The 15,259-nt window shown below is 46.8% G+C and overlaps 1 protein-coding gene across 1 annotated transcript; it reads right to left on the bottom strand.

The window, feature by feature from the left end:
• Positions 1-258: 258 nt before the first annotated feature.
• On the bottom strand, positions 259-15,160 carry LOC143605283 (glycosyltransferase BC10-like). Its single transcript, XM_077081451.1, has 2 exons — positions 14,945-15,160; positions 259-903 (listed from the first exon to the last, which is right to left on the bottom strand). The coding sequence occupies exons 1-2, from the start codon at positions 15,158-15,160 to the stop codon at positions 259-261; spliced, it is 861 nt and encodes a 286-aa protein (XP_076937566.1).
• Between the last annotated feature and the right edge of the window lie 99 nt (positions 15,161-15,259).

Below are 15,259 nucleotides of genomic sequence, written 5' to 3'. Positions count from 1 at the left end.
CGTAATGTTTGACACAACATATACATGATTCGAGGACATAACATTATAACAAAAATAACTTTACTGGAAATCCGGGATAAGGAGGCTTGCAAGTTGAAACTTCATTTTATTTCCCTAACTATACATTCATATATCACAAATGAATTTGTTTTTGTACTAAAAATATACTATTTTCGTATCATATACCATTATATATAATCAAATGAAAAATTGCAGGAAATGATCCCTTTAAAAAAATGTTTTTTTTTCTCTTGAGGCCTATGGGTTGAAGTGCATAACTTTGGGTGCAAGTCTCAAAAGCCTATCTAAGGCATGAGGAGTGAACTTCCTTGCAAACAAGTGACATGTTTGGTTTTTTCTCCCATTGTACTCACAATATGTGGCACTCCTTAGTTTCTCCAAAAACTGAACTGTAACGTCGTTCCTCGTGTACCTGGACGGGTGGGGTCCCCCTTTTGACCAGTCAACGAAAGTCAATGTTCGCCCTGAGTTCCTTGATCCAAATTTCTTGGTGACGAGTGTGGGTAAATAGTGCTCATCAGCATAACACGAACCATTGCAGTACTTTTGAAAAACTGGAAAGTATGTTGTATCAGATATTATCTCCAAGGCTAAGTCTCGATCCATTTCAAACCATTGCGACCCTTTTCTCCATTCTTGAAGCTTAATAGTGGGGTACATTCTCCGACTATAGCGTCCACGGCCAACTGGGCCAATTAGATCATACGACTCAACAAAATTTTTGTTGGAGTTAATTAGGTAAGAGTTGATGCTTGAGAAGTTGAATAGGGGAATGCAAGACTCGGAAAGAAGAACAAAACGTTGGTTGGAGAAATCAAGAAGCGCGTTGGCTAGCAATTGTCGTTCGGCTTCGATCATGCTAACTTTTCCCCATTGGACATTCTGAAATTAAAAAAAAAATAATAATAATAATAATAATAATAATAATAATAATAAAATTACTCAGACATTCTTTTCATTTTCAGTAAGTTTATGTTACTTGAAGGATGCGGAAAGAATAATTCACATATATTCTTTGCTTCTAACTTTTGTTATATGGTTGCCTAAATGGTAGGTAACGTTACATGCATAGGTCGTTCATAGTAAAACAAAACAAACGAGAACTACATAAATATATATGTACCCTTAATTAGACGGTTAAATAATATATAAACGTATATATTCTCTGAGCAAATGCTTATTTGATTCTTTACTTAAAAATTATATAATCGAATTTCATAAATAGGAAAAATGAACTGGCCTCTTATCTCAACCAACCATTTTTGCAATGTCAATACCCCCCCCCCCCCCAAATTATTTTTTCTAGGCCTAATGTACAATAAATTGTAGGTATGTCATGTCTCACGTCCTTAAATAACAACAATAAAATCCACATGCAGGGTTTGGGTCTTTGGGATTATGTAAGCCAACTTAAAATCTATGTATGTGATGGTAACAATGTATCTAAATTACTTATAATATTTTAAGAAACTTTATATGCATAACTTTTATGTAAATCTATAAGTATTAAAATATACCTTCTTTTTCAAAAGTATTGTTCACCAGAGTGTAATGATGGATAAAGTTATTTCAATAGAATAATTATATTATGATAGATTTGAAGAAACACTAAGTGAACCCTTGACAGATTATAGATAATCTGGGGGTTAAGTAATGTTTCCCACGGATGAGATCTAGCTGAGAAGGCTGTTCTTCAGGAGACCTGCAAAACAAACACCGTAAGCTCGTCACTGAGAAGGGGGGGTTCCTCCTTGTGACCACCCTCCGGCGTGAGAATCAGACTAGGTTGCTCTGAATATAAGAGTATATTAAGAGATTGCTAGATAAGATTGAGATATCAGATGCCCTTACCATTCCAAGATGTTGGAGTATTTATAGCCGAAGGTAGGTTTCCTAGAAGGTACAGCCGGCTGAATAGTATTCCTGTTCTACCAACAGTGGATTATGCATAGGCCATACTGGTTGGTGGATAGGTTACGGCCAACAGTAACAAAGTCGGCTGCACTATTCCACCAACTGTAGATTATGCACGTCCCACCTACTGCGGATTATACGCAGGCCATGCTGGTTGGTGAATAGGTTACGGCCAACAGTAACACTATTCTACCAACTGTAGGCTACGCACGCCCCTCAGTAAGAGTTGGTGAGTAGGCAGCGGCTAATAGTGACAAACAGTACTAGAGGGTGCTCCTCCTCGTACTGTTGTCGGTGAGCTGTCACCCTGTGATTGGTTCATGGGTTGTTCTGGTCAGATTGTCTGTCCTATCCATACCTTGGTAGGTATAGTACAAAAGATCTTTCAGAATCATACGGACTGGCTCATTTTGGCGGGATTGTTCCCGCCTTGCTCATTCCTTCATGTGACTACTGAAGTAACTATTGCCTTGTGCGTGTAGCCCTGCTGTCTGCGGGTAGCCTTCCCTGATGGCTTGTATCCGCAACTGCGGGAACAGGCGGGGTACTTCACCATTGGGAGGCTTTCCCTGCGTGTACAGCTTGCGTACTGCGCGTAAGATTCTATGAGCATGGTGGGTCCTGCGGGAGCAGATGGCCTTTGCGCAGACGTCCCTGTTCAAGGTGAGTCTTGCGGGACCAACTGGTCTCTGCTGGGACCTACCTCTTCAAGTCCCCCCAGTCCAATGTTCTTCTCATGAATGTTTAATAAAGTGAGGTGAACTTTTGGACTTTAAGCAAGGGGTTTTGAAAAGGGTTTTTAGTTTTAAGGTTCTCCGTGGGGATTCTTCCCGCGGGTTTCCTAATGTCACTTGCAAAAATTCCCGATTTTTTTTGCTTGATCTTTGGGTATGATGCGGGTAGGTATGTAACCTTCTCGCAAGTCAGGAGCGTTGAGTCTCACTTGTGTGGATTCTCCTTGAGGTTTTAGTGGTTTTGAACATAGTGATCAATTATGTTTAAACCACCAATTCCATCCTGGAGTCTCAAACAATGTAGTTCTCGACGTTCCCGCTATGCGGGGATGTTATTTCCGTTTCCGCAAGCATTGCCCAGAAGATCCTTCTTGGTTTCAATTCCCTGCGGAGCACTAGGTATGTGAAGGGTTTTGCCTTAACACTGTACCCGCGCTCGTCTTACGGTTACTTTACTTTCAAGGTATCCCTGGCGTCAATTCCCTGCGGGTGCTAGGTATGTGAAGGGTTTTGTGTTAACACTGTACCCGCACCCGTCTTATAGTTACTTGGTTGCCGAGGTAAGGGGTATTTTCCCGCTTACTTTTGAATCTTTTTGAATTTTGAATTTTGAAATTCGAAAGGTTGGTGAGGATAAGAACAGTCCAAACATCTGAAACGTCGTGCGACGGTTTCTTCTGACTGTGTCAGGACGTGCAGGAAGTTATGGTGACGTGACAGTACATGGTCATTCCAGACGCTTTTTCAGGCGCGTGGGCGCGATTTTTCGGGCGCGTGGCCGCGAAATTACTGGCACGCGTCCTTTTGACAGCTGTTGCCAGCCTGCTTTTTGCCACGCGTCATAGTTTCATTGCACCCTCGATTTCTCTCTCCTCCGCATTAAATTCACCGCATTAATTGCGATTAGTATATAAAGGGGGAGAGGGTCCTTTGTAATTCACACCTTCACCCTTCTCTTCTTCTTCTTAGCGATTTCCGGCAAATACTCCCCTTTTCAGGCATGCATTTTCCCGAAATCGCTTTCTTTCTGCAAGATGTCTTCCCATGATCTCGAGTCCACCACCGATGACAGGAGTACTGCTGGTGAGTGCCAGTGTGCTCTGCCCGGCGATCAGTACCGGTATGTTGTTAGGAAGTTCATGCTCGATCCTTTCGAGCCTGAGTTTCCTGAACCCCATCAGACCGTGTACGATGCCCCCAGAGGCAAGATCGGGGTTTATGCAGCATTCTTTGTCTATGGGAATCTTAGGTTCCCATTGACAAAGTTTGTTTACCGTGTCCTTGAGAGGCACGGTGTTCATCTGACCGAGTTGCACCCCATGGCGATCGCCAAGATTCGCCATTTCGAGTGGGTGTGCCGGATTCTGGGCATTGAGCCCTATGTGGACCGCCTGATGACCTTCTATACTTGGAGGTGCATCCAGGGGTGGTACACCCTGACAACCCGGATCAAGGGTTTGAAGATTTGCGCGACCGAGCGCAGTCTCCGATCGTGGAAGCGGGAGTTCTTCTACATTTCTGCCCGCGCCATCCCCATTGCCATGAAGTTTAAAAATGGCCAGGCAATTCCAAGCCACCACGCCACCAACTACCAGGAGGCGGGATGGTTTGCCAAGATATCCCGGGTCCAATCTCCGGTTTACCGGTTTGCGGAGTCCGGGATGGTGATGCTGGGGATGAGCCGGGTATGGAAGGAGGCGTCTCAGGTTCCCATCCTTCTCGAATACGGTTTGAACTCTACTCCTTATGGTATGTCTTGTCTTTCTTGCTGATATGAGTTTGTCTTCTAACTGTTTCTTTTCTTTCAGAGGGGAACAATTTGGAGTCGCTCCTGTACCCGCGGGAAGCTGACGACCCTGTGCGGGTGGGTACTCGTGCTCTTGACGAGAACGAGTTGCCCATCCTGGAGCAAACAGCGGATCGGTTTGTGGAGGTCTATCCGCTGGGCCACGAGATCCTGAGCCACCGGCGGCCAGGTAAGGCGTTATTCTCTCCTCCACCCCTCAGTGCTGTACCCGCTGCTGGAATTCCTGACATCCTGTCTTCTTCTGAGGAATCCGCAGATGGTCCTCCGTTAGTGCGGAAGAAGAGGGCTGCCGGCGGGAAAGGGAAGGAGAAGGCGGCCTCCACAGCCGATCCAGTGCTCCTATCTGACACTGAGTCAGATAGTGAAGAGGTGGCGGGGAACCCCGGTGGTGAGAAGACCACTGTTCCGGAGGCTACGACTGTTACCTCCGGAGAACCAATGACGACGACGGTGACCGGCATCAAGAGACCGGCTCCATCGAGTTCGTCCCCGCCCGTCCGTACGTTCAAGCTCAAGAAAACCAGTAAGTACAACTCTTGGCTTTTATCTTCGTAGTTTAATCCACAAGTCTTTTAACACTTTTCTTCTTTACGCATGCGTGGATGTTGGCGCATTCCAGGGTGAGGGGCCGAGTACTACCTCTCCGCCAATGATGGTGGGCTTGGTCTGCCTACCTGAGGCGTCGACCCAGGCGCCTGCGCCTGCTACCGCTGGTTCAGTTGCTCATTCTGAGCCGACTGTTCCAGCCGAGATGACGTCACCGCCGGCTGTGAGTGCGATTTTTACAGCATCCTTCACAGAGCCGGTGGTTACTCTTGCTGCTGAATCCGCGGTGGCGACCGCGGCGGACACCATGCCTCCGCCATCGACTGCGGCGGAAACCATGCCGCCCCCGCCAACGGCCTCGACGGCCGAACCTTCAGGTACGCGCGGGGCTTCTTGCCAATCTTTGTTACCTTCCCATCTGCCTGACCTTTTGGATGGATTTCCCTTAGGTTCAGGTGATGGGTTCGGTGGTTATCGGCCTGTGATCGACCCTACAGGTGCGTAGGGTTCTTTTGGCCTTTATGTATTTTTTATCATCTTTTCCTAACTGCTTTGTTTCTTTTGCAGTGTCGGATTCCAATGAAGTGTATGTTCCAAGATGGAACATACGCCGAGGAACAACCCTTCGTACCCCTGTGGAGTGCGTGGAATGGGCTCGCCACGCTGCTCCCCATGGTGCGTTGGGGGAAGCCATGGCTAGCTACCAGGAGGGTAGGCTAACCAACGAGCTTCGGGTTCTCCAAGCCCGGATGCAGCCGCGCGTCGAGCTGCTTTGTCGTGAAAACGACAAGTTGAAAGCAGCTCGCGCCAAAGAAATATCTCAAGCGCGGGCTCTTCGGGAGGAGAACCAAAAGCTGTCCGCAGCTGCTACGGAGAAGGAGAAGGCCTTCAAGGCCCTCGAGGTTGAGGTTCAAGCGCGACTCGAGGCCCGCTCCAAGGCTGCCCAAGCTGTTAACGAACAGCTTCGGCTAGCTAAGGAGACTGCGAGGAACGCAACCGAGAGGGCCACCAAGGCTGAAGCCGTTGCTGAGCCTTTACGCGTGGAGAATGAGGAGCTCAAGGCCAAATTAGAGGCTCTCCAACGTGCTCATGATGCCTTGGCGATGGAAGATGCCAAGAAGCTCCAGGAGATCTTGGACCAGAGGGGCGTGCTTGACCATACCGAGCGGAAGCTTAAGGGCGTCGAAGAGGCTGCCGCAAAGGAAGTTCTACTTGCCAACCTTAACAAAAGCGAAGCCGAACGCGCCTGCACCCAAGCTCAAGCCGCCCTTAAAGAAGCTCTGGTTGCCAAGGAATGGCTTCTTCGAGAAGCGTTGTCTCAGGTATGTCTATCTTCATGTCTTCACGCTTTTCTTTGTAGATAGGGTGCTGACACTTGTATATTTTCTTTTGTAGGTTGTGCATCGGGTCTTCTCAGAGACATCCTACGACGATGCAATGAGCGCAGCCCTCAACGCTTCTCACGAGGATGGGGAACGGGTCGGCTTCCTGCTTGGTCTAGGGTTTGTTGAGAAAGGCGTCCCGCCATCCAACTTCCCTTTGTACAATGTAGATACCGAAGCCATATATGACCAAGCAGTAAATCAATACGCTGCCTTCCCGCATCCGGTGGTGGAGAAGGTGAATGAAATTGCTGCTGCTGATGACGGGCTACCTATCCTTAAGGCTTACCTTGAACAGCCACGCTCTACTGACGGCGCTGGTCCAAGTGGAAGTGGCCCTGAAGCCTGATCCTGAAGATCCCTTTCCGCTACTAGGATAGATTTAGTTTGTATAGATTTACTTTCTTGTAGGCGGGTAGTTACCCGGCCATTCTTGTAACGAATATTTATGAAATGTAAATCTTTGCGCTGCTAAGACCGCTTGATTCATTGGATTCCTTGCTTTATAAACGTTATATGACTTACATACTTAAAGTTTAAATTAGCAATTTTCCAAGTGTTTAGAATAAGTTAACCTTTGAACGTGGTAGATAGGTGTGAAGTTTTGCTTCCTCTTCCGTGATTGTGCGGGTAGGACCGTCACTTGCACGTAGTAGGATGGCTAAACTTTACCATCTGACCTGCGTGTAGGTTTACCTTATTTGAGGATAAGTTAACCTTTGAACGTGGTAGATAATAGGTGTAAAGTTTTGCTTCCTCTTTCGTGATTGTGCGGGTATGACCGTCACTTGCACCTAGTAGGATGGCTAAACTTTACCCATATCTGACCTGCGTGTAGGTTTACCTTATTTGAAGATAAGTTAACCTTTGAACGTGGTGGATAATAGGTGTGAAGTTTTGCTTCCTCTTTCGTGATTGTGCGGGTATGACCGTCACTTGCACTTAGTAGGATGGCTAAACTTTACCCATATCTGACCTGCGTGTAGGTTTTCCTCATCTTTTTTTTTTTTTTTTTCTTTTTTAGGATAACCTTTGAACGTGGTAGATGATAGGTTGAAGTTTTGCTTCCTTGTTCGTGATTGTGCGGGTAAGACCGTCACTTGCACTTACAAGGATGGCTAAACTTTACTTACATCATACCTGCGTGTAGGTTTCCCTTATTAACGTTGTGTTTACGCGGGTTTTTTCGCCTTCCACACGTAACGACTTACTTCTTCCCGTTTATGTGGTGAATACCGGTATCAGTGGGAAGTTCATAAGTATAAAGGTAAACATATTATGAAAGGAGAATCATTTCCATTAGAAGTGGCTCTAGGCCTTTTCTTTACAAGTTTTGGAATTGATCTACATATAACATTTGCGTAATTGAGCTCCATTCCATGTTCTTGGGATGGGAGTGCCATCGAGCCTTTCGAGCCGGTATGCGCCCTTTCCCAGGACTTCTTTGATAATGTATGGCCCTTCCCAAACCGGGGCCAGCTTTCCCGTGCGCTCTTGGTTTGAAGCCTCGTTGTTACGCAGTATGTAGTCTCCTATCTTGAAGTTGCAGAGTTTTACCCACGTGTTGTAGTACTTTTGCATTTGTCGTTTGTAGTTCTCTTCACGCACTGCGGCTAAGTCTCTGCGTTCCTCGGTTAGCATAAGATCCAACCGTCTTTCCGCATCATTGTCTTCTGGCTGAATCAAGACCCTTGGCGAGGGTAGACCAATTTCGACCGGGACCATGGCTTCAGTGCCATAAGTGAGGCTGAACGGGGTTTCTCCCGTACTGGCCTTTTTCAGCGTTCTGTTTGCCCAAAGGACGTGCGGAAGCTCGTCCACCCAGCCGGATCTGTGTTCCGATAGCCTCTTCTTGATGCCTTCGACGATGCTCTTATTTGCTCTTTCCACCTCACAATTACCTTGCGGGTGTGCCACTGAGGTAAAGGTGTGGGTGATTTGAAGTTCTTTTAGCCACTGTTGTAGCTTCTTGTCAGCAAAGTTGGTGCCGTTATCGCTCACCAAATTCTGTGGAAGTCCAAAACGACAAATAATAAATTCCCAAATAAATTTTTTGATATGTTTCGCGGTTGTTTGGGCTAAAGGTTTTGCCTCTATCCACTTGGTGAAGTAGTCGATGGCTACCACTAGGAACTGAACATTTCCTGCTGCTGTAGGAAATGGGCCTGTCACATCGAAGGCCCACTTCTGAAATGGCCATGAAGAAGTGACTGGAACAAGTTCATTCTTCGGGCGGTGCGTGTTGGGTGCGTAAAGCTGGCAAGACCTGCATTTTCTGATGTATGCCAGTGCATCCGTATGCATCCCCGGCCAAAAGTGTCCCGCGTTGTTTAGCTTGGCTACAACAGCGCGAGGACCTGCGTGTACTCCACAGATGCCTTCGTGTACTTCCCTTAGGAGGTAGTCAGCATCTTGGTTGTCCACGCATCTCAAGAGTGGGCCAAGAAAGTTACGTCTGTAAAGGATGTCGTTGACGAGCTGATAATTCAGTGCTTTACAGCGTAGTTTTCTTGCCTGTGTTTTTGACTCTGGTAGTGTTCCTGCTGCAAGGTAATTTATTATTGGTGTCATCCACGTTTCTGTACCGGTTTGGATGACACAAATTTCCTTGTGCGGGACTGATGGTGCTTCGAGGAGTTCAATGCGTATGTCCTTTCCCAAATGGGTGAAGGCTAGTGATGCAAGCTTGCTTAACGCATCCGCAGATTTGTTTTCGCTGCGCTTGACGTGTATGACTTTACAATCATTAAAATCACGCATGAGGGTTTTTGCCTAGGCGAGGTACAGGGCCATTGTGTCGTTCACAGCCGTGTACGTCCCATTTATTTGGTTGGCCACCAGCATGGAATCCACGTGGGCTTCCAAGTTTTTCACTCCCATCTTACGCGCAATTCTCAAACCGGCCAAGAATGCTTCGTATTCGGCTTCGTTATTCGTACTTGGAAAATCCAACCGAATAGCGTAAGTATATTCTTGGCCTGCTGGGTTGGTTAATTTTAACCCTGCGCCTGAACCCTCGTTACTGGCTGCTCCATCAGTGTAGAGTCGCCAGACATCATTGATGTCCTGTGCTGGGGAGGGTTGAGCCTCCTCCTGGCACTCTTTCTCCCGCGAAGCGGGGACTTCTGCAATAAAATCGGCCAGGACCTGGCCCTTTATGGCTGGTCTTGGCTTGTACTTAATTGCATATTCTCCCAATTCAATTGCCCATTTGGCTAGACGTCCCGATAATTCGGGTTTGCCTAGAACGTTTGAGAGTTTGAAGTTGGTGAGAATGGTGATTGGGTGGCCCTGGAAATATCGTCTTAACCTGCGTGAAGCGTGTATAAGTGCTAAGACCAATTTTTCGAGGGTAGAGTACCGGGTTTCTACGTCTGTTAGTACACGGCTAACATAATAGATTGGCATCTGGATGCCTTTTCGTTCTATTAGCAAGAAGGCGCCGGTTGCTCTATCTGTTGCGGAAAGGTATAGGATTAACTCCTCTCCCGCTTGTGGTGCTGTAAGTGTTGGGAGTTCGATCAGGCGTGACCGAATCTCCTGAAAAGCTGCTTCCGCTTCCGGTGTCCAGCGGAAGTGCGTTTTCTTTAAGCAGTTTCTTAATGTTGACACGAAAGGAAACGACTTATCCGCATGGTTTGCCAAAAAGCGATTAAGTGCGACTAGTCGTCCATTCAGTGTCTGAGCCTGTTTGATGGTGGTAGGTGATTCCATTTTAATAATGGCTTCGACCTTTTCAGAGTTCGCTCTGAAGCCATCTTTAGTAACAATGACTTCCAAGAACTTCCCTTCTTCCATCCCAAACGAACACTTGCTCGGGTTGAGCTTCTTGTTTATCTTTCTGAGCGTGTTGAAAGTTTCTTCAATGTCTTTCAACATCGCTTCTGGCTCGGGGCTTTTGATAACCAAATCATCCATATAGACTTCCAAGTTTCTCCCGATTTGGGCATGAAACTCTTTGTCCATCAGTCGTTGGTACGTGGACCCTGCATTCTTAAGTCCGAATGGCATCATTTTATAACAAAATGTACCATCGGGCGTCCGAAATGCGGTTTTGTCCTGGTCATCTACGGCCATGTGGATTTGATGGTACCCCTTATACGCATCCAAGAAGCATTTAAGGCGAAATGGTACCAACGAATCCACCTTAAGATCAATTTCTGGTAACGGATAACAATCTTTGGGGCATGCTTTGTTCAAATCTTTGAAATCTATGCACATGCGCCATTGTTTGTCATTCTTCGGTACCATTACGGGATTTGCAACCCATGTTTGATATCTGCTAACGCGTACGATGCCTGCGTCAAGGAGTTCCTTGACTTGGGTTCTACACGCGTTAGTTTGTTCAGGCCCCATTACTCTGCGCTTTTGTACGACTGGCGTAACAGCCGGATCGCACTTGAGCTTATGCTCCGCCTTACTTCGGGGTACACCAGTCATGTCAGCTGGTGCCCACGCAAAGATGTCAGCGTTTTTCTGCAGTAAGCGTTTGAGTAGGGTGCGGGTGGGATCAACGATTGTTGGTCCAATGGTAACGGCCTGGTCGGGGTATTTGCCATTGAAGGCCCATTTTTCCGGTTCGGTGATGGTTGGTTTAGCCTTTTTCGGTTTGGGTTTAGATGAGACAGATGCGATGCATACCTGGGGAATGCCAGTGATCATCGCTACACCCTCAGCTGTTGGCCATCCCATCATGCCGTGGACTGAAGATACCACGGCGTTGAATCTTGCCATCCCGTCTCTTCCGAATAGGATGTCGTACGTGTGGTGTGGCTTTTTCATCACGACAAAATCCACGTCTTCTGTGCGTGAATGATTCCCATCAGTAAGAGTAACGGGGAAAGATAGGATACCCAGGGGGGTTTCTGTACTGCAGTCAAACCCTTCCATTGAAGCGTAGACCGTTTCCAAGCGTTCTTTGTCTTCATCATCCAGCTTATCAAAGAACTGCCTGTACATCACTGTCGACGAAGCGCCGTTGTCAGCAAGAGTGCGGGAAGTGATGTAATGCCCCAGCTGGCTTCTGATGACGATGGGGCCTTCTTTGCTGGGGCCTCCTGGCACTCGCGGGAAGCGCACCTCAGCTTCCTTCCACGCGCATGGTTCTGTCACTCGTCTTTTTCTTCCTCTGACCTTGCCATGAACCATGTTGATGCTGATGTCGACGGGCTTTCGTCCGTTACCTCTGTACCGGTTGTCATTCCTTCCTCCCTTCCTGATTGATGCCACGAGATGTGCAAGTCTTCCATCCTTGACAAATGTCTCAATAATATCCTTCAAGGATGTGCACTCTTCAGTACCATGACCCTTTGTCCCTTGGAAATCACAGGATTTGCTTTGATCCGCATTAGGTTTCTGCCGGATCAATGGGGCTTTTGGCCATGGCAATTTTTCCGTGGCAAATATCTCCGTGACGCTCTTCGTGAGTGGCGTCCACCGGTGTTTTCGGTTTGAAGGGTGTGTGTTGTCCCTTCCGCCAACAAGAGGGCGAGAGCTGGATGAGGTGTCAAAGTTTACCCTTGACTGCCAAATACCTAGCCTCCTCTTTTTGTTCTGTCGGGCGATCCGGACATTGTTTTCTCTTGTCCTCTGCGTGTAGAGGTGTGTACTCTGGGGAAGATCCCTTCCCAGTTGCTTTTCCGTCTCGGCAAAGCGCTTTGCCGCCGTCATGATGGCATCCCATGTTGATGGCATGCCATCCTTACCCGTCAATGTGCGGATAAGTTCTGGGTATTCGGCGCCTTGGATGAAGGCGGCGCGAACCAGATCCTCACTTATGTTGCCGAGACTTAGCTTTTTGGAGTTGAAGCGAGTGATGAAGTCTAGTAAAGATTCATCCTCCTCTCTCACGCAGTTGAGGATCGTCCACTGCTCTTCAGTGTACTTCCTCTGTTGGCTGAAGTGCTGGCTGAACTTGTTCTGAAAGTCCGCCCAGTCATATATGTGGTGGATCGGTAAACGATCGAACCATGCCCTGGCCGCTCCGACCAGAGTCATCTGGAACATGTAGCACCACGTGGGTTCCGTCCAGTTGCTGACGGTAGCCCCCGCAATGAACCTGTTCAAATGGTCGTCTGGGTCGGATAGACCATCATAAGTGCCAATGTTGGACATTTGTTTGGCACTTCTCGGGGCGATTGCTTCCGCAATGTCCCTTGCGAATTTTGACTTTCCTGCATTTGTAGCGGTTGGTCTAAAGGTTTTGGAGAAGTCACGCGGGTTTCTCTCCGCGATTGGTTTAAAAGCTTCCCCAAAATTCCTTTTTGGTTGGACGTCCGTTTCCTTACGCTTCCCTTTCGCCTTATGGCGAGGGTTTGCGTCGGTATCGGACTCCAACTCGTCGTCTGAGTACTCGCAGTCACTGCTCATATTGAGGTGTTGGCGAGTACTGGCGAATTCGTCAGCCTGTTGAACTGAACGCAAGCGTTCATCCAATTCGGCTTGGAATTCTCTTTGCCGTGCTTCGGCCCACGCCTTCACTTGATCTAGTGTTTGGCGAGGGACCTTCGTTCGTTTTTCCAGCTGGGTATCGGTGAACCCCAGTGGAATATTTACTGCACTTGCCCCGGCTTGGGTAGTCGGGGTAGTGTTCGTAAGGATTGTATAACCGCCGGTGTTCCCCCCAGTTGCTGGGGTTGTTACCGGGGTTTCTTGGTCGGTTACTGGCCTTTGGACCGGAGTAACGTTAACCATTTCTTCAGAAATTGTGAAAAAACTAAAATAGTTCTAGCTTTTATGCACGGATGGCGCCAATGAAGAAACACTAAGTGAACCCTGGACAGATTATAGATAATCTGGGGGTTAAGTAATGTTTCCCACGGATGAGATCTAGCTGAGAAGGCTGTTCTTCAGGAGACCTGCAAAACAAACACCGTAAGCTCGTCACTGAGAAGGGGGGGGGGGTTCCTCCTTGTGACCACCCTCCGGCGTGAGAATCAGACTAGGTTGCTCTGAATATAAGAGTATATTAAGAGATTGCTAGATAAGATTGAGATATCAGATGCCCTTACCATTCCAAGATGTTGGAGTATTTATAGCCGAAGGTAGGTTTCCTAGAAGGTACAGCCGGCTGAATAGTATTCCTGTTCTACCAACAGTGGATTATGCATAGGCCATACTGGTTGGTGGATAGGTTACGGCCAACAGTAACAAAGTCGGCTGCACTATTCCACCAACTGTAGATTATGCACGTCCCACCTACTGCGGATTATACGCAGGCCATGCTGGTTGGTGAATAGGTTACGGCCAACAGTAACACTATTCCACCAACTGTAGGCTACGCACGCCCCTCAGTAAGAGTTGGTGAGTAGGCAGCGGCTAATAGTGACAAACAGTACTAGAGGGTGCTCCTCCTCGTACTGTTGTCGGTGAGCTGTCACCCTGTGATTGGTTCATGGGTTGTTCTGGTCAGATTGTCTGTCCTATCCATACCTTGGTAGGTATAGTACAAAAGATCTTTCAGAATCATACGGACTGGCTCATTTTGGCGGGATTGTTCCTGCCTTGCTCATTCCTTCATGTGACTACTGAAGTAACTATTGCCTTGTGCGTGTAGCCCTGCTGTCTGCGGGTAGCCTTCCCTGATGGCTTGTATCCGCAACTGCGGGAACAGGCGGGGTACTTCACCATTGGGAGGCTTTCCCTGCGTGTACAGCTTGCGTACTGCGCGTAAGATTCTATAAGCATGGTGGGTCCTGCGGGAGCAGATGGCCTTTGCGCAGACGTCCCTGTTCAAGGTGAGTCTTGCGGGACCAACTGGTCTCTGCTGGGACCTACCTCTTCACCAGAGTGTAATGATGGATAAAGTTATTTCAATAGAATAATTATATTATGATAGATTAAAATAATAATGTAAACAATAGTTTTAGAAGGATAAACCTAGTATTTTATAGGACATAAACAAGGTGACAAAACTGCCTGCTATAAAACAAGTAATTGACTATTTGATATTTAAAAAAAAAATCTTCACAAATTTGCTACGGATTACCTATGAATATAACCATAGCAATTAGCAAATACCTAGGCGTGGGTAAAAACAAGTTTAGACGCGATAAAATGAATAACTATACAACAATCTATTACCATATTAGTTTGAAGCCTTAACCAACTGACCATTGATGATTCGGTTGACGCTCTTCGTTTCCCTTCACTTCTAGTAATCGGTTCAGGCCGAGCTGAGCGGAGCTGGGCCAGGACTCTTGTGGACAGTTGGACACCACTGTTTTCCATTTTTATATTTTAAAAAAATGTACAAAATCTTTTTGATACTTAAATGGACTGTAAATTTGCTGTCGGTTTATACCTTTAATTATTGAACAAAGATACCCTCTTAAATTCCATAAAGGCCTACTGGTTGTCCCTTTTGTGTTGGTGGTTATACGCTTGGTGGTATAAAAGAATTTTAAATCATCATTTTCTTAGGTATTATGCTTTCATACACCATTTAAAAAAAATTACTAAGTAAATTGTCGTTTACGATATGCACGTAAACAACATTTTACAAAACATATATGGTGTATGAAAACTAAACACTTTCTTACCTTACTTGGGATTTTCCTGCCATGGAAAACTGACTCCTCCGGTTCGGTCCAATTAGAAGACGAATTTGAACCATGAACATATATTGTGAAAAGACCATTATACCCTTTGAAAAACCTCTCCCACAACGGCACCATTAACACCGGCCCTCTGGTCAAGAACATGAACGCCACTGTAGGAGTTCTATTAAACGGATACTTTCGCAATTTCGGAACCATCGATGCCCGCCAAATCAGCTCTTGATCGGTCATATAATGGTTGAGTTTTGATGGGTGTATGAAATCTTGTAGCCCCTTGTTTTGTGCAGCAAGAACATG

This window comes from Bidens hawaiensis, unplaced genomic scaffold (genome assembly GCF_021521415.1).
Source record: "Bidens hawaiensis isolate Kalapana, Puna unplaced genomic scaffold, B.hawaiensis_p1.1 tig00068872_1, whole genome shotgun sequence".
In the NCBI taxonomy this organism is placed as follows: Eukaryota; Viridiplantae; Streptophyta; class Magnoliopsida; order Asterales; family Asteraceae; genus Bidens; species Bidens hawaiensis.
The sequence above is the reverse complement of the archived record's forward strand: the minus strand, read 5'-3'. Positions and strand labels throughout refer to the sequence as shown.